This window comes from Anomaloglossus baeobatrachus, chromosome 3, assembly GCF_048569485.1.
Source record: "Anomaloglossus baeobatrachus isolate aAnoBae1 chromosome 3, aAnoBae1.hap1, whole genome shotgun sequence".
Lineage (NCBI taxonomy): Eukaryota > Metazoa > Chordata > Amphibia > Anura > Aromobatidae > Anomaloglossus > Anomaloglossus baeobatrachus.
The window spans coordinates 347,456,480-347,476,135 of NC_134355.1; the positions used below are offsets into that span (position 1 = coordinate 347,456,480).

The 19,656-nt window shown below is 47.3% G+C and overlaps 1 protein-coding gene across 1 annotated transcript in view; it reads left to right on the forward strand.

The window, feature by feature from the left end:
* FBXL4 (F-box and leucine rich repeat protein 4) overlaps positions 1-19,656 on the forward strand; it is an 88,020-nt gene that overhangs the window by 24,560 nt on the left and 43,804 nt on the right. Inside the window, exon 4 of the mRNA XM_075338387.1 lies at positions 7,769-8,013. Coding sequence (XP_075194502.1) covers positions 7,769-8,013 — 245 coding nt within the window. The remainder of the gene's footprint in view (positions 1-7,768; positions 8,014-19,656) is intronic.

Genomic DNA, 19,656 nt, shown 5'->3' on the forward strand with positions numbered 1-19,656 from the left:
GCAGCGCGGACATCAGGAAGGACCAGGTGAGTATAATAATTACCGGTTCTACGTGTGCTATCGCGGATAGCACACGTAGAACACACGTGTCACGCACGTACCAGAGACACGTACTTACCTGCTCGCAACACGCAGGGAAAATACGTGTCTCTCGGCACGTGCGTGAATTTCACGTGAGTGTGGCAGAAGCCTAAGGCAGCATTCCAATATAACGACTCCAAATATACCTCCAAGATGACCACTGCCTTGCTAAACAAATTGAGGTAAAGGTGCTGAACTAGCCAAGCATGTGTTCAGATCTAAACCCTGTTGAGCATATGTGGGGCATCCTTAAATGAAAGGTAGAGGACCACAAGGTCTTCATCTTCCACCAGCTCTGACTTCATCATGGCGGAGTGAGAGAGGATTCCACTGGCTCCCGTGAAGGTCTAGTAAACACCATGTCCAAGAAAGTTAAGGTAATCCTTGAAAATGATGGTAGCCAAACAAAATATTGACCTTATGGCCACAATTTGACCATTTTCACTTAGGGAGGGTACTCTCTTTTGTTGCCAGCGGTTTTGACTTAACATTAACTGCTATGTGTTGTTATTTAGATTGCACACCAAATTTACACTGTTATACAAGCTGGATACTGACTACTGTAAAGTGTATCAAATTGTCATATCTTCAGTGTTGTCTCATGAAAAATTATTATTTACAAAAATGTGAGGGGTGTACTCACATTTGTGATATACTGTATGTCCTTATCCTGGTGTGTATATATATGTTCCCCATCCTGTTATATATGTTCCCCATCATGGGCTTTTTTTCTTTCTTTCTTTTAATTAAACACTTGAAAAAATAAACAATTGTACTCCAAGTCCCTCCACTCTCCGGATGTGCGGCATCCTCTAATTATGCCGGAAACTGACTTCTGTGTGTAAGTGTCTGGCAGTGCCTGACATCATTGCCATTTGCCCCCAGGCACACGCTGATGTCAGCTGCCGGCTAATCCAAAGTTTGCCCATAATCCTGCCCACCTCTCAGCATCGGCTTTAATGCCAAGAGGAGGGAGGGATTATGGGCGTGGAGAGCAGTTAATATTCAATTTCTTTAATAGCGGACACATGAGTTTCCCACAGCTGCCGCTTTCTTTCAGCAGCGACCCTGCTCATGCCTTGTCTGACCCGCTCCACTGCCGCTCCCACACATAGCGAGCCAGGTACATCGGAACGATAGGATGCATCCCCACTTTTGTTCTGAATTTGGGGGTAAAAAGTTTGTCTTAAGGGGGTGTTACACGCAGTGATATCGCTGGTGAAAGCACCCTCCCCCGTCGTTTGTGCGTCACGGGAAAATCGCTGCCTGTGGCGCACAAAATCGTTTGGAGCCGTCACACGGACTTACCTGCCTAGCGACACTGCTGTTGCTGGCGAACCGCCTCCTTTCTAAGGGGGTGGTTCGTGCGGCGTCACTAAGCGGCCGCCCAATAGAAGCGGAGGGGCGGAGATGAGCGGGACGTAACATCCCGCCCACCTCCTTCCTTCCGCATTGCCGGCGGACGCAGGTAAGCTGCAGTTCGTCGTTCCCGAGGTGTCACACGTAGCGATGCGTGCTGCCACAGGAACGACGAACAACCTGCGTGCTCAACAATTAACGATTATTTAAAAAGGAACGACGTGTCAACGTTGGACGATAAGGTGAGTATTTTCCATCGTTAATGGCCGTTCCTTGCTGTCACACGCAACAACGTAGTTAACTATGCCGGATGTGCGTCACGGAATCCGTGACCCTGGCGATATATCGTTAGATCCATCGTTGCGTATAATGGTGCCTTTAAAGTCTGAAAAATACGGTACCGGTAGTTGTACTATTTAGTTAAAGATTTAAAGATCTTTTATTTCTTAAAAATGTACTAAAAATTGCATAAAGCTTCAAAATGTACAAATGTTTTCCAAACAGTAAGATTATTCTCTAATGTAGCTTATATGAGTCTGTAATCAGTCAAGTTGTCTCCAGGAAAGGAAACAAACTCTAGCACCACCTATTGGAAGTAGCGATCCTAAAAGTCAAAAGTGGCCTTTTAACAAGCCTTGGCATATGACCTAGGATATATGCCAGATCAGAATCCCAATTTGCAGACACCCTGTTTCGGGCTGATTGCCCCTCGTCAGTGCAAAGTGTGGGTAACTGATCTGGCTTATGAGAAGCTTTGTGGGGACCACGGGGGAAGACTGTAATCAGTCAGATGTAGTCATATGGCCATGTGCCTGGTGTCTGTAGCAGTCTTGTGCATCAAACATGTCCTCTCTACCTTTAGTATGTAACATCAAACAACATTCTTTTTATCTCAAACTGCTCCCTGCTTTCCCCCTCGCTCTCTCCATTTTTGGGGGCATGGTGCTTCGCAGATTGTACAGTGCCCATAAAATCTCATGATAGTATGTCTGAGCGGGAGTATTTATGCACTACTTTACAAACTGTAGTAGTGGGGTATAGAGACAGCTGTAAATGATGGCAATGTCAGTGAGAAGGGAGAGGAATCATAGGGACTGTACTAACTTTGGACTCCTTAGTCCGGCTTCACACTTGCAATTAACTCGCACGAGTGCAATGTGATAAAATCTTGCGTTCTCGGACAAATGTTAATCAATGAGGCCGCTCCCATCTGCTATTTTTTTCTCAGTCTAAATTGGACTGAGAAAAAAGAAATCGCAGCATGGTGCGTTTTCGTGAGTTTCTCGCATGAGTCTCTTCAATGCAAGTCTGTGGGTGAAAAAAAAGGATGTCACACGGACAGCACACACACACCATCCTAGTGACATGCGTTTTTCTCAATACATTTCACGCATGTAGCAGAAAACACTGTAAATGCTCCTGTACATAACAGTACATGAATAGCAGCTGCTGAGGGTAAAAACTGATTGCACACTGACAGCACACTGATGAAATGTGAGAAGAAATCGTCCTACTTTCTGGCATGAGAATCGGACCGATTTTACACTCGCAAGTGTGATTCCAGCCTTAGATCGGCACTCACACCAACAGTAAGATATGATGGCATCAAAACAAAGGTGCAGCACAGTAGTGTGCAAAATAATGTGCGTTATAATTACTATGCTATGTCTATAAGCCCAGCACATTCCTTCCAATAACTTTTTATATTGTCTACTGGTTCTCTTTTAAAATTTGGTGTTTAGCCAAGACGTTATACCTCCCTTATTTTAAGTTCTGAAACATATACATATCAAAGAAAAAACAAGAATGCCAGCACTAAATGTGCACTCCAGCACTAAAAATTCCAAACTGTACTTATTATTAAAATTTAAGATTTTTGGCAAAAAAAATGCAATTTCTTGAGCTACCCCGCCACGTCACGGCAAATCTCATTGGGGCAGTCCTACTCTAAAATTTTTTTATATAAAATGTGCCATATGGCCTCACATATGAAATAGTAGAACTGCTCTTAGCAGCACTTACTTGGTGTTTTTCAATCCCGCACCCATTCTGAATCTTGGCTGTGGGCGGGACAGGCCCAAGCAAATGCTGCTTGAAGTAAATAGCCTGTGCACAGGGCCTGATGACTGAATGTGAACAGCCACCAATTGCCAAAATCAACACAGGTGGAATACAGCCCAAATTGGGGTGCACGGCAAGGTGAGGGTCAGCCACCGACCAATTCAACATATACATATCACAGCTGGTGATGCCAGTAAAGTGCTGTTCTCCTTTTTTGAAGTATTTTGTAGCGTACATATAGGAAAATAGCTGCTTGTCTCACCTTATGACAATTGGCTATCGGAAAAGCAGGGGTTGAGAATAACCACCACATTCTCCATACTCTTGAAAGGAGAGGAGGCTATGCTTGTCCCTCCCCATTAAAACTTATGAAAGTTATAGATACAGCTGAACAAACAAGCAGTCCTGTTTTCCATCTTATAAGTGCAGGTCAGTCCTTTTGGTATCCTCATCTATCGGGTATTGGATATTGATGATCTATTGCAAGTGTGTTTTAGAATATTGATAGGTCATCAATCAGTAGAGGTCTGAAGAAGAAGCGCAGAGCTCTGCAACCCCATCAGCTGAATGGCACTGGTGCAGAGGGACTGACTCCCACATAGGCAGAAAGGGTGTTTCTGGGATCTGAATGATAACATGGGCATGCATACTTTTCAATCTATTGCAGTGCTTTAGAAAAAATAATAAAGCATTGCAAATAAAAATGGTTATGTTTGGTTATAGTGACCAGTAGTAGACTCTGTGCGGAAAGTAGAAGTTGTGACCCCCACTGAGTGATATCTTCTCTCCTGTCCATATAAATATTCACCAGTGTACAGAGCAACCTTGGATTAAGAGTAACTTGGTTTGAGAGCGTTTTGCAAGACAAGCAAAGCTTTCTTTAAAATTTGTAACTTGGTTTAAGAGCAATGCTTTGCAATAAGAGCAAATTCTCACCGTGCACACTTCCGGTTCTGTCATTTCATCACACTCTGGAGGTAACTTTCTGTACATATGTACTGTATACCATTGTACAGTATATACTATATAGTATGTCTATCAAGTTGCATTTGTGGATACAGTAATACCTCGCTTAACGAGTAACCCACTTAACGAGAATTTCGCTTAACAAGCAAAGCTTTCTGTAAATTTGTAACCCGGTTTACGAGAAAGCTTTGCTGTACGAGCAAAATTCTCACCGCACACACTTCCGGTTCCATACATCCACCGCTCTCTGACCCACAATTGCAGTCCATACAAACACGCACGCACACACATACAGTATTATGCTCACCTTACCTTCCGTTCCACCGCCGGTCTCATGGTTCTCGTAGTTCCCGGGTACATCACGACGTCCTTGCGGCGAACTACTAGTACCATGAGGCTGGCGGTGGAACGGAAGGTAAGGTGAGCATATAATATGTGTACCTTCTGTTTCATCGCCGGCCTCATGGGTCCTGTAGTCCACCGCTACGCTCCACTCCAGGCAGTGCATCGGCATCCATAGCGATGAAGTAGGAACTTCCTGTTACCGCTACTCAAAGGCAGCGCGCTGGCCAATCAGAGGCAAGCGGCTCTGCCTTTGACGTCAGCGCGCTGGGATAGCCCGTACCGGAGAACACCAAGTCCCAGGAGACCAGCGATGGAACGGAAGGTAAGGTGAGTATATAATATGTGCGTGTACATGCGTGTTTGTGTGTGTTTGTACGTGTTTGTGTGCGTTTGTGTATATGTGGAATGATAGAATAGGGGACCAGGATGGGACATTACACAAGTTGTGGAACGAATCGTCTGCACTGCAATGATTTCCTATGGGAAATCTTGCTTTGCTGAACGAGTAACTTGGTTTACAAGCACACTCCCAGAACGGATTGTTCTCATTAACCAAGGTTCCATTGTAATAGTTACTTTTATATAGTGCTAATATATTCCACTGTACTGTACTTTCTTTCTGCTAACTAGTACAGCACATTGCTTGTACTGTAATCTAATTGCCTGGGCAGTAATCCTACCCCACATTTTGTGTAGTTCTGCCCTTATTTTGAGGAGAATATATTTGGGGTGTGTTTTTTTTTTTTTTGTGTATTGGACTAAAATAACGGTTGTTATATTTATACATCATTTTTCTCTCTATAGCGCACCTCCCACACACCAACAATTCTGTTATAAGCTGCAAGCTTCTTACTATACAGTATTTTGTATTTAAGTGCATTGTAATTAATATGAACACAATACATTTTGTATTACTGTAATAAGTTTGTATAAATACAGTAAATATTTTTGGGTTGTGGAACAAAAGGTTTCTGTTTCAATTATTTCCTATGGGAAAATTCGCTTTGATATAGGAGTATCTTGGTTTAAGAGCACACTCCCGGAACCAATTATGCTCGTAATCCAAGGTTGCACTGTACTTATTCTGTCGGAAAGTGGAATCTATTGGTAAAAGCACTCATCTCTATCATATTTACTAGCTGTAGTACCTGGTGTTGTACAGGATAGTAACTGTCTCTCTCGCACCCTCCCTCTTTCCCACTGTCCATCTCTGTGTCTGCCTCTCTGTGTGTCTGTGTGTGTGTGTTTCTCTGTGTACCTGTCTGTGTGTCTTTCTTTGTGTCTGTCTGTGTGTCTCTCTGCATGTGTGATGTCTATTTTCTTTTTGAGTCGTTGAGTAATAAATAAACAAATCTTTGGAACGCACAGTACCCCTTTTTTCTTATTTGGAGTGCCAGAGTTATTGTGTATATTCTATCTCGGTGTGTCTGCCTGTCTCTGTGTGTCTGTCTTTGTGTCTCTGTCTTTGTATGTCTGTCTCTGTGTGTGTCGTCTGTCTCTACTGATCTATTACCTCACACTTATAAGCTTCTTATACTAAGAATGTCCTTTGTTGCCTATAGCAAGCAATCGGAGCTCTTATTAATGACCTGTAGCTCCCAGCTCCATTGATTTTAATGTAAGCAGGGTTTTTATCGAATAACTAAGGCGCGGGGTTAAATTTTCCCCTCAAAACATAATGACAATGATGTGTCTGTGAAAAATTTCATAAATTGTAAATGCGACAGTGCGGATTCCTTTAGTGGACATACACACACTGAGCTTGATATATATTAGAGATAGATAGATATATATATATATCTATCTATCTATTACGCCAGACTTTGCTGAGGGCTTTTTACCTCACTATTATGGCAATAAAATATATATTATATATATATATATACACATACACACATTTATATACATATACATATATATATATATATATATATATATATATATATATATATATATATATATATATATATATATACTGTGTGTGTATGTGTATATATGTATATATATGTGTAAATATATACACACAACACATATATATATTTACACATATATATACACACACACACACACACATGTGTAAATATATATATGTGTTGTGTGTATATATTTACACATATATATACATATATACACATACACACACATATATATATATATATATATATATATATATATATATATATATATATATGTGTGTGTATGTGTATATATGTGTAAATATATACACACAACACATATATATATTTACACATATATATACACACACACACACAGTATATATATATATATATATATATATATATATATATATATATATATATATATATATATATATATATATATATATAATTTTATTGCCATAATAGTGAGGTAGAAAACCCTCAGCAAAGTCTAGCGTAATGTACGGCTGTGTGTGCATATATGTGTATGTATATATTTGTGTGTGTGTGTGTGTGTGTGTATAATAAAATATATATTTTTGTTCAGAAGAAAAAAGTGGCAAGATAAAAGTTACAAAACCATCTGGTCCATTTTAGACGGATTTCTGATTGGCACACATGCCAGTCTCCCTTGGAATGGGGCCACATAGCGCGCAGAGCACCAGAAAGTAAACAAGCTACTTGGTTACATGTGTCGATGCATCTTCTAAATTTCCGAAGCCCTGACACAAGAAACTAATGTAGCTCCTCTAAGTAGGTCTCAGTAGAGCCTAAAGGTGTTTTACAATGAATGTGCATTATAACATATAATTTTTTTTTCTCATGAAGTTTTGAGATCTGACCCTAAAAACCTCCTAGTTTCAAAGTATATTGGTCAACGCTTACTGATGGTCGCTGCTGGGCTAACTTGTTGCACGTATGTGCCAATGTGCATGCACCATCCACGGTGTACTGTTTGCTAGGTAAAGTGCATTTTTACTACTAACAACTTTTTTTTCTTCTTTTTTTTTCCCTAGCTAATCCAGTTGATCATTAGCCACTTAGCACTTCCAGACTTGTGTCGGTTGGCACAGACCTGCAAGCTCCTGTATCAGCACTGCTGTGATCCTCTTCAGTACACGCACTTAAGTTTACAGCCTTACTGGGCCACTCTGACTGATACCTCTTTGGAGTATCTCTTGCCTCGTTGCACACTAGTCCAATGGCTGAATCTGTCCTGGACTGGAAACAGAGGCTTTATCACTACCTCAGGATTTAGCAGGTAATTGAAATGTTCATCTTATGTTGTTAATGGAGTATGCCATCTAAGCTGTTGGCTGAGCCTAGAATCCCAGCGTCCAAGTATTAGCCCTAGGAAGTAAGTGTCACGCTGTTCAAAGGGTTGGTAGGATGTAGTACAGTTTATTCCCCACTAGGTGGCAGCAGAGTAGTGAAGGAGAGACAAAGTAACATAGTAACAGAAAGGCAGCTGAAGTACAGCAGAGTAACTTCAGCAGGCAGTTAACAGGCGAACCACCAGGGGATAATAGAGTATTCAAACAGTCAGGGTCTAGCCAGGAAAGTCGAGTCACTGCAAAGGTAGGAACAAAACCAAGTTAGAAAACAGAACCGAGTCGGAAGCCGGGAGATCAGGTATGCAGAGGGAAACAAACAACAGACAGGAGCGGGAAGTCAGGGACTGGGACAGACGAACGAACGGGGGACGGTACAGGTCAGGGCACGGTAACAAGGAGTCAGCTCAAACAGGAATTCTCACCAGAGCCAGTCACAGGCTGCAGAGCAAGACTATAACCAGCACCAGGATACAAGTGCAGAGAACAGATATAGTGTCTTCTGAAACCAGAATGAGGCTGATGGGAGTTAACCCCGGACATGACCAGGCCGGGTCTTGGAAATTCTGGAGTGGAGAATCCCGGTCCTGGATCATGACCGTAAGGCTATGGAAGCATCTGAGTCATGCTATGCTGCTCTGTTTTCATAACTCGCATGGAGGTGAACGGGAGTTATGGAAACTTCGTAACTCGCTGTGCTGCACTGACTGTCATTCATTTTTATGGGAGCCATTGAAATGGTATAGTACAGATGCGATTGGTGGTATTCAGAGCCGCACCCCCTGCTATCGCTCAGACACGGTGCTTCACGCCTGTCGTTCATTGCGCTCATAACCATTTAAACAGTGTTGTAACTTTATATTAATACTAGAAGGTGGCCCGATTCTACGCATCGGGTATTCTAGAATTTACGTATTGTGTAGTTCATGTATGATTTTTGTTATATATATATATATATATATATATATATATATATATATATATATATATATAGAGAGAGAGAGATGTTGTTGTCTGTAGTTACCAAGTGTTTGTGTAGGCGCTGTACATGTTCTGGGTGTTGTCTGGGTGTGACAGGGGGTGAGAGCGGTGTTGTATGTGTGTTGCGTGTGTTGCGTTGTTTGTGGAGCGCTGTGTGTCTGTAGCGTTGTGTGTGTGTGTTGCGCGGTTTGTGTGTGTGTGGTGTGTTTTGGGGGGAGGTATGTTTTGTGCAATGTGTGTGTTGTGCGGTATGTGCGTATATTTGTGTGTGCCGCGGTGTTTGTGTGTTGGGTGTTGTGTGTGTGCAGTGTTGTCTGTGTGTGTGGGTGTCTGTGTAGGGCAGTTGTTTGTGGTTCCCAGTGTGTGTGTGTGTGTGGTGTGTTGTGCAGTGCGCGCGCGTGTGTGTGTGTGTGTGTGTGTGTGTGTGCATCAGCCTCTCTTCTCTCAGCCTACCTCTCCCAGCCTCCCTCCTCCCAGCCTCCCTCAGCATCAGCCTCCCTCTCCCAGCCTCCCCAGCATCAGCCTCCGCCAGCATCAGCCTCTCTCCTTCCAGCCTCCTCCAGCATCAGCCTCCCTCTCCCAGCCTTCCCCAGGATCAGCCTCTCTCCTCCCAGCCTTCCGCAGCATCAGCTTTCCCCTCCCAGCCTCCCTCAGCATCAGCCTTCCCCAGCATCAGCCTCTCTCCTCCCAGCCTCAGCCTCTCTCCTTCCAGCCTCCCCCAGCATCAGCCTCTCTCCTTCCAGCTTCCCTCAGCATCAGCCTCCCCTTCCCAGCCTTCCCCAGGATCAGCCTCTCTCCTCCCAGCCTCCTTCCTCCCAGCCTCCTTCCTCCCAGCCTCCCTCAGCATCAGCCTTCTGCTCCCAGTCTCCCCCAGCATCAGCCTCCCCATGCATCAGCCTCCACCAGCATCAGCCTCTCTCCTTCCAGCCTCTCTCCTTCCAGCCTCCCCCAGCATCAGCCTCCCCTTCCCAGCCTTCCCCAGGATCAGCCTCTCTCCTCCCAGCCTCCTTCCTCCCAGCCTCCCTCTCCCAGCCTCCCTCAGCATCAGCCTTCCGCTCCCAGTCTCCCCCAGCATCAGCCTCCCCAAGCATCAGCCTCCACCAGCATCAGCCTCTCTCCTTCCAGCCTCCCCCAGCATCAGCCTCTCTCCTTCCAGCCTCCCTCAGCATCAGCCTCCCGTTCCCAGCCTTCCCCAGGATCAGCCTCTCTCCTCCCAGCCTCCTTCCTCCCAGCCTCCCTCAGCATCAGCCTTCCCCTCCCAGTCTCCCCCAGCATCAGCCTCCCCAAGCATCAGCCTCCACCAGCATTAGCCTCTCTCCTTCCAGCCTCCCCCAGCATCAGCCTTCCCCAAGCATCAGCCTCCACCAGCATCAGCCTCCCTCGTCCCAGCCTCCCCCTCCCAGCCTCCCCCAGCATCAGCCTCTCTCCTCCCAGCCTTCCCCATGATCAGCCTCTCTGCTCCCAGCCTCCTCCAGCACGCCGTGCTCCTCTGCCGACACTCACACACCCGATCGCATCCACTCACACACACCCGATCGCATCCACTCACACACACCCGATCGCATCCACTCACACACACCCGATCGCATCCACTCACACACACAGACACTGACGATATCGCACATACGCGCTTATACTCACAACATCCGGGGATATCACATGCTTCTGGCCATGTGATCCTCCGGCAGGTCCTGGAAGATCACAACAGCACAGTATCGCCGCCGAGAAGCAAGCGATATCCCAGGATGTTGTGAGTATGTGGATGCGATGTGATGTGTGTGTGTGAGTGAGTGTGATCTGATTTGTGTGTGTGTATGTGTGTGCTGTTATGTGTGTGCTGTTGTGTGTGCTGTTATGTGTCTGTATTTTCCGCAGCTGCAGGACCTTGATGTGTGGATGTGATGTGTGTGTGAGGTGTGTATGAGAGTGAGTGTGAGCCGGTGTACACTGGTAACTATGATACACATCGGGTAACTAAGGGACCTTAGTTACCCGATGTGTATAATGGTTACCAGCTTTCACGGCCTCCGTGAAGATCCCAGCATCGCAAGGTTATGTGTGGCGCTGCTGGGATCCTGACGGAGCCGGTGTAGAAGCAAGAGATATCCCAGCATGTTGTGATGTGTGAGGTGTGTGTGAGAGTGAGTGTGAGAGTGAGTGTGATCTGATGTGTGTGTGTGTACTCACCTGGGAATCGGGGCTCCGTGTCAGTTGGGCCAGAGCGAGCGTGCATTGCGTGAGGGGGGCGGGGCCTGCAGAGAGCCGGGGCGAGAGGCCAATCCGTGTGGGGGGGCGGGGCCATGGCGAGCCCAGCGGCCAATCAGCTTTGTGTCACCGTAAGGACACAATTTCGGAGCTAGACAGACAGACAGACAGACAGACAGACAGACAGGCAGACAGACAGGCAGACAGACAGGCAGGCAGACAGACAGGCAGACAGACAGGCAGACAGACAGGCAGACAGACAGGCAGACAGACAGGCAGACAGACAGGCAGACAGACAGGCAGACAGACAGACAGACAGGCAGACAGACAGGCAGACAGACAGGCAGGCAGACAGACAGGCAGACAGGCAGACAGGCAGGCAGACAGGCAGGCAGACAGGCAGGCAGACAGACAGACAGGCAGACAGACAGGCAGACAGGCAGACAGACAGACAGGCAGACAGGCAGACAGGCAGACAGGCAGGCAGACAGGCAGACAGGCAGACAGGCAGACAGGCAGACAGGCAGGCAGGCAGGCAGACAGGCAGACAGGCAGACAGGCAGGCAGACAGGCAGGCAGGCAGGCAGGCAGACAGGCAGGCAGACAGACAGACAGGCAGACAGGCAGGCAGACAGACAGACAGACAGGCAGACAGACAGGCAGACAGACAGGCAGACAGACAGGCAGACAGACAGGCAGACAGACAGGCAGACAGACAGGCAGACAGACAGGCAGGCAGACAGGCAGGCAGACAGACAGACAGGCAGACAGGCAGGCAGACAGGCAGACAGACAGGCAGACAGGCAGACAGACAGACAGGCAGACAGGCAGACAGACAGACAGGCAGACAGACAGGCAGACAGGCAGACAGACAGGCAGACAGGCAGACAGGCAGGCAGACAGACAGACAGGCAGACAGACAGGCAGACAGGCAGACAGACAGACAGGCAGACAGGCAGACAGGCAGGCAGACAGGCAGACAGGCAGACAGGCAGACAGGCAGACAGGCAGGCAGGCAGGCAGACAGGCAGACAGGCAGACAGGCAGACAGGCAGGCAGACAGGCAGGCAGACAGGCAGACAGGCAGGCAGACAGACAGACAGGCAGACAGACAGACAGACAGGCAGACAGACAGGCAGACAGACAGGCAGACAGACAGGCAGACAGACAGGCAGACAGACAGGCAGACAGACAGGCAGACAGGCAGACAGGCAGACAGGCAGACAGGCAGACAGGCAGACAGGCAGACAGGCAGACAGGCAGGCAGACAGGCAGACAGGCAGACAGACAGGCAGACAGGCAGACAGGCAGGCAGACAGGCAGGCAGACAGACAGGCAGACAGACAGGCAGACAGGCAGACAGACAGGCAGACAGGCAGACAGGCAGACAGGCAGACAGGCAGGCAGACAGACAGGCAGGCAGACAGGCAGGCAGACAGGCAGGCAGACAGACAGGCAGACAGGCAGACAGGCAGGCAGACAGGCAGGCAGACAGACAGGCAGACAGACAGGCAGACAGGCAGGCAGACAGACAGGCAGACAGGCAGACAGGCAGACAGGCAGACAGGCAGGCAGACAGACAGGCAGACAGACAGGCAGACAGACAGGCAGACAGACAGGCAGACAGGCAGACAGACAGAATAAGGCAATTATATATATAGATATTGGGTGCATAGCTTTGAATAAGTCCCTCTAGTTAGGCCTTAAAACTAATTTTATTAAAATCTTACATGTCTGACTCCATGTATAGAGGATTACACAACCATATACTACCATGGCAGACTTCAGAGCCTACTGTTACATAGGAACACTAATATAGGGAAACATTGCATCCATTAATATCTTTAACAGTATTCAAGTAACAGAAAAAATAAGCATTAATCCTGATAAAGCTAATAAAGGCAAATAAATCTGCCACTCACACTTACCACCCCCTGGTCACTGAACACTTAGACCATGGGTCCCCAAACTGTGGCTCTGAGGCCCAAGATGTGTGACTAGCAGCTGTCTACCATCTTGGTGCACTAGCCCAAGGTCTATCAAACCGCTATGAAGAGCGGGTCTTCAGATGTTGAGTAGCCCCGCACAGAAGAGCAGATCTGGATGCGCATACACTAGACGTAGTAAGGTGGAGTGAGGATTATGCGGTCAGAGGTACCCTACGTCGGATGCAATAGTGCGGTGGGAACTCCTAGATTTAAGTATACTGCCTATAAGGGAACGGGACAGAAGGGCTTAGTATTTTTTGTTGGGAGGCTCGGAGTGTCGCTAGTGTAGTGGGGGGGGGGACTGGCTGTGGCCCGTGACCATCTCTGACAGCTAAATGTGGCCATTAAAGAAGGAAAGGCTGGAGACCGCCGCCGTAGAGACATCCGGTAATTTCCGCAAAATAGTTGGCCTTCTTGGAACCAGCTTTATAAAGACCTAAAATGCTCTTCTCTTAGCCTGTGAAAGCTCTTGCTAAAAACATGACACAATACAATTGCTTAACAAATGATTACAATGTCCCCGCGATTACGGAGGATAACTTGTCACATATAATACACATTCGATCCCAAAATGGAAGCCCTCAACATGGCCTTTGGTCACAAATGGCAATTGTAAAGAGCTGGTGCATACATGTATAGAGGTTATTCAGATTAGAAAACCATGTCTGTGAAACAGTGCCTTGCGTATCCACAGGCTGTGTCTGTCTGGTATTGCAGCTTTATTGAAGTCACTGGGGCTGAACTGTACTTCCACACATAACCTGTAGACAAGTTGGCACTGTTTTTGGAAGTAGCCATGTTTATTTATGACTTCCCTTTTAAGATTTGCAAATAAATAAAGCTTACTTCCCATAATGTTGATGCATTAAAGGGCTTTGTAAAGGGCTTGCTGTATAAGAAGTTTTACTTATTTCTGTGAACTTACTCCGATTGTCAGGACTGGAAATTAGGATATTCTAAGCACGTAGACAGCTAATGCTGATTAGCTGCAATTTTAAAGAGGTTTTTGTTATTTAACCTTAGAGTAGCATAATGCAGGTGTTGAGACCCTGATTAGGGGTGCTTCACACACAGCGAGCTCGCTGCCGAGATCGCTGCTGAGTCACGCTTTTTGTGACGCAGCAGTGACCTCATTAGCGATCTCGCTGTGTGTGACACTGAGCAGCGATCTGGCCCCTGCTGCGAGATCGCTGCTCGTTACACACAGCCCTGGTTCGTTTTCTTCAAAGCCGCTCTCCCGCTGTGACACACAGATCGCTGTGTGTGACAGCGAGAGAGCGACAAATGAAGCGAGCAGGGAGCAGGAGCCAGCATCTGACAGCTGAGGTAAGCTGTATCCAAGATAAACATCGGGTAACCAAGGTGGTTACCCGATATTTACCTTAGTTACGAGCCTCTGCAGCTCTCACGCTGCATGTGCTGCCGGCTCCGGCTCTCTGCACATGTAGCTGCTGTACACATCGGGTTAATTAACCCGATGTGTACAGCAGCTAGGAGAGCAAGGAGCCAGCGCTAAGCAGTGTGCGCGGCTCCCTGCTCTCTGCACATGTAGCTGCATTACACATCGGGTTAATTAACCCGATGTGTACTGTAGCTATGGTAGGAGAGCAAGGAGCCAGCGCTCAGTGTGCGCGGCTCCCTGCTCCCTGCACACACAGCTGTGCGCTGGTAACTAATGTAAACATCGGGTAACTATACCCGATGTTTACCTTAGTTACCAGTCTCCGCAGCTTCCAGACGGCAGCTCCGTGCAAGCGCAGCGTCGCTTGCACGTCGCTGCTGGCTGGGGGCTGTTCACTGGTCGCTGGTGAGATCTGCCTGTTTGACAGCTCACCAGCGACCATGTAGCGATGCAGCAGCGATCCTGACCAGGTCAGATCGCTGGTCGGATCGCTGCTGCATCGCTAAGTGTGAAGGTACCCTTACACTTATTAGGCTGTGTGCTTTAGTTCCAATACAATGAGTGTTTTATCAGCATGAGATTATCACTGCCTGACTAGGTCTCAGGGGTACTTCACACACAGCGAGATCGCTACTGAGATCGCTGCTGAGTCACGTTTTTTGTGACCTCATTAGCGATCTCGCTGTGTGTGACACTGAGCAGCGATCTGGCCCCTGCTGTGAGATCGCTGCTCGTTACACACAGTGCTGGTTCGTTTTTTTTATTGTTGCTCTCCCGCTGATAAGCACACATCGCTGTGTGTGACAGCGAGAGAGCAACAATCCTGAATGTGAAGGGAGCAGGAGCCGGCGTCTGACAGCCTGCGGTAAGCTGTAACCAAGGTAAACATCGGGTAACCAAGGTGGTTACCCGATATTTACCTTCGTTACCAGCCTCCGCAGCTCTCACGCTGCCAGTGCCGGCTCCTGCTCCCTGCACACGCTAAGTTAAGCGGTGTGAGCTGGTAACTAAGGTAAACATCGGGTAACCATATCCGATGTTTACCTTAGTTACCAGTGTCCGCAGCTTCCAGACGCCGGCTCCGTGCAAGCGCAGCGTCGCTTGCACGTCGCTGGGGGCTGGTCGCTGGTGAGATCTGCCTGTTTGACAGCTCACCAGCGACCATGTGGCGATGCAGCAGCGATCCTGACCAGGTCAGATCGCTGGTCGGATCGCTGCTGCATCGCTAAAGTGTGAAGGTACCCTTACTTGTAAGCCAGACCAGCTTATCTGTGTAACCTCGCCTCCACTGATTGTTAAGGTACCGTCACACTAAGCAACATCGCTAGCAACATCGCTGCTGAGGCACAACTTGCTAGTGATGTTGCTGTGTGTGACATCCAGCAACAACCTGGCAACTGCTGTTAGGTCGTTAGTTGTTGCTGAATGTCCTGGACCATTTTTTAGTTGTTGCTCTCCCGCTGTGAAGCGCACATCGCTGTGTTTGACAGCGACAGAGCAGCAACTAAATGTGCAGTGAGCAGGGAGCCGGCTTCTGCGGACGCTGGTAACCACGGTAAACAGCGGGTAACCAAGAAGCCCTTACCTTGGTTACCCGATATTTACCTTCGTTACCAGCGTCCGCCGCTCTCACGCTGCCAGTGTCGGCTCCCTGCTCCCTGCACACGTAGCTGGAGTACACATCGGGTAATTAACCCGATGTGTACTGTGGCTAGGAGTGCAGGGAGCCAGCGCTAAGCGTTGTGCGCTGGTAACCAAGGTAAATATCGGGTTGGTTACCCGATATTTACCTTAGTTACCAAGCGCAGCATGCTTCCACGTGTAGCGACGCTCCAGCGATCCCTGCCAGGTCAGGTTGCTGGTGGGATCGCTGGAGCGTCGCTTAGTGTGACATCTCACCAGCGACCTCCTAGCAACTTACCAGCGATCCCTATCAGGTTGTATCGTTGTTGGGATCGCTGGTAAGTTGTTTAGTGTGACTGGGCCCATAGTTTGCTGACAATGGCAGCTTTCTGTGTTCCTTCTGCAATCAATGGTGTGGGTGTTGTTAGGCTATGTGCCCACGGGGACAGTGTCCTGCGGATATATCCACAGGACATTACGCAGGAGCTCCCAGGAAACGGCACCACAACTTTTGTCTGTTTCCATACTGCGGAATGTCCTGCGGATATAATGCGGGCATTCTGCATTGAGGATACAGTACCATGGCTTTGGCACTGCATCCTCAATGCAGAACAAGTGCTGCAGTGATCGGGTGTTCATACTTACCTCCATCATGCAGCACCTCGCTTTCCGGCGGCCGGATCACTCTGTCAGCGTCTGCAGGAGAAGGTGGGCGGGCCTGAACTAGCTCCGGCTGTCACATGACCGGAGCTCGTGCAGGCCCCGCCCACCTCTTCCTTCCTGTACCTGGATCCACCGCGCTGCTGTACACCGGACGGAGAAAGTGACTCGGTTGTCTGCTATCAAGGCAGGTAACAAGATGGATGAGGGAAAACGGGTTTGATGCTGCGCTAAAAACCACAAATCCATGAGGTGTGATGAAATCCTTTCCTTTATTTGCACGGGTCAACGCGTTTCGAAGGCATAGCCGCCTTCTTCATCAGGACAAAAACAAAGCAAGAAAGAACAGCATAACATATGTTGCTGCACACAGTGAGATATATAGCATTAAACAAAGGAGGTAGCCACGCCAGCAGGAATGACGTCAGTAGACCAGGGACTAATCGCCACGTGGAGCTCTCAGAGTGGAATAAAAGAGGTGTAACTGTGAATGAGGAAGAGAAAAAGTGAAAAAGAAAAAGGAAAAAAAAGGAAAAAGAAAAAAACCTTCTTTTTCACTTTTTCTTTTCCTCATTCACAGTTACACCTTTTATTCCACTCTGAGAGCTCCACGTGGCGATTAGTCCCTGGTCTACTGACGTCATTCCTCGTGGCGCGGCGATTTTTCACTGACCATGTCTCCATGTCCGTTTTTTACTGGCATCACTGATGTCCCACGGACCACACTATGGTGTGATCCATGAAAAGCAATTAACTCACCTTCACAGCACTGCTTGTCTCCGGCTTCTACATGCTGCTGCGTCAGAGTCGGCTGCTTATTCTCATGCATATTCATGTATGCAGTAACAGCCGACCCGGAAGTAGCTGCAGTAGGGGGTGGAAACACAGCAGAGCCGAAGATTTCAGCACCACCAACAGCAGGAGGGGGGACAGGTGAGTTTATCTCCATGTGCAATCACGGATGACAGATAACGTATCATGGATTGGACATGGACAACCCACGTGTGCCGTGAATCCCGACACACGGAGGGACATATGCGTCTTTAACACGTCAGTGAAAAACGTCTGTGTTTTTCACTGATGTGTAACCTTGGCCTAAAGGCTGCTTTACACGCAGCAACATTGCTAGCGATGTCGCTCGTGAAAGCACCCGCCCCCGTCGTTTGTGCGTCACGGGCAAATGGCTGCCGCATGAAAGTCACGCCCACCTCGTTGCCGGAGGACGCAGGTACGGTGTTGTTCGTTGTTCCTGGGGTGTCACACGTAGCGATGTGTGCTGCCTCAGGAACGACGAACAAACGGCGTCCAGCACCAGCAACGACATTTGGGAAATGGACGACGTGTCAACGATTTGGTGAGTATTTTGCATCGTTAGCGGTCTCTCGTACATGTCACACGCAACGACGTCGCTAACGAGGCCGGATGTGCGTCACGAATTCTGTGACCCCAACGACATCTCGTTAGCGATGTCGCGTGTAAAGCCCCCGAGTAATACTGGACTTGCTGCAGATTTCCCTTTCTGCATTGTAAACCACAGGTTTTTTCCAAAGCATTTGAATAAGATCTGTTAATTTCTCATCCCCTTTGCTCATATGCCTTATTTTCCAGAAGTTTTCTGTGTACAAATCGGTAGTGGAAAAACCACAGCATATCTGTCTCGTGAGAACATACCTTTAGGATCTACAGGAAAATCGAAACCCTGCTCAAGAGAGAAGAATTCTGCAATATGTCCTTAGGGAATGTGCCCCTCGTCCCATGTGTCATGATTGGGACACATCTAAAATGGCATGTAATGAAGCCGAGGTAAAAAAGGCAGCAAACACTGAAGAAAGCACGAATAATAATGCTTCATAAAGCCATTCTTATCCAAATTTAGCATGGAAAACCCATCGGTGTTACTGTGACATTTTGGATTAAGCAGCAGACCCGGTATTCTCCAGGCCTCACTTATTATTGAGTCCTAAATATAGCCAGATTCCTCCTCACATAAGTGCAATTACAACAAGTAGCTAATTGGTCACAAAAGAACCTGTTAACCCTTTCAGGTAACGTGTGAAATATCAGTCTTCATATTTAATTAAACCCTCTGGGCTGCATGAGGGAAAAGGCCAGCTCCATTTTTTGTAATAGTTTAGTGCAGGCCCCGAGTTTGCCGGAATGACTGCTTAGCGCGCAGCATCATTCCAAGCATGTATCCCTGGCATGGCTCCTGGACTCCGCCAGAGGCAATGACATAATAATTAAAAATCACATCACTCTTTTAACAAAATGTGCAACAGCGATTATAATTTAATAGACTTTCTAGAAGATTTTGTAAAAGTTTAACCACCTTGCTATTTTCCAATCCCCTCATCCTCTGGCTAAGTAATTTGACATACATTTCTCCACTCGATTTGCAGTGTGCATACACAGTACACTGCTGCGGGCATGTAAATATCCAGAGGCAAGGCTGAAGGTAATTTAACTTATTGATGATGTTATTTATTGGTGAGCTATATGTAATTTGGCATAATATACACCCGGATGCATTATTTATTTTTTACATGATTATCCTGGAAACTTAATAAAATGACATTAAAATGCTATTTGTCCAGAGTAACACTTATAATTGTCCACTTCCATCCTCACCAAGTATCTTAGAAGAATAAGCAGTAAGTATAGTCCCATTGAAATCCTGTGTTCCCCTTTTTAAACACCATGAATTAATCTCCATC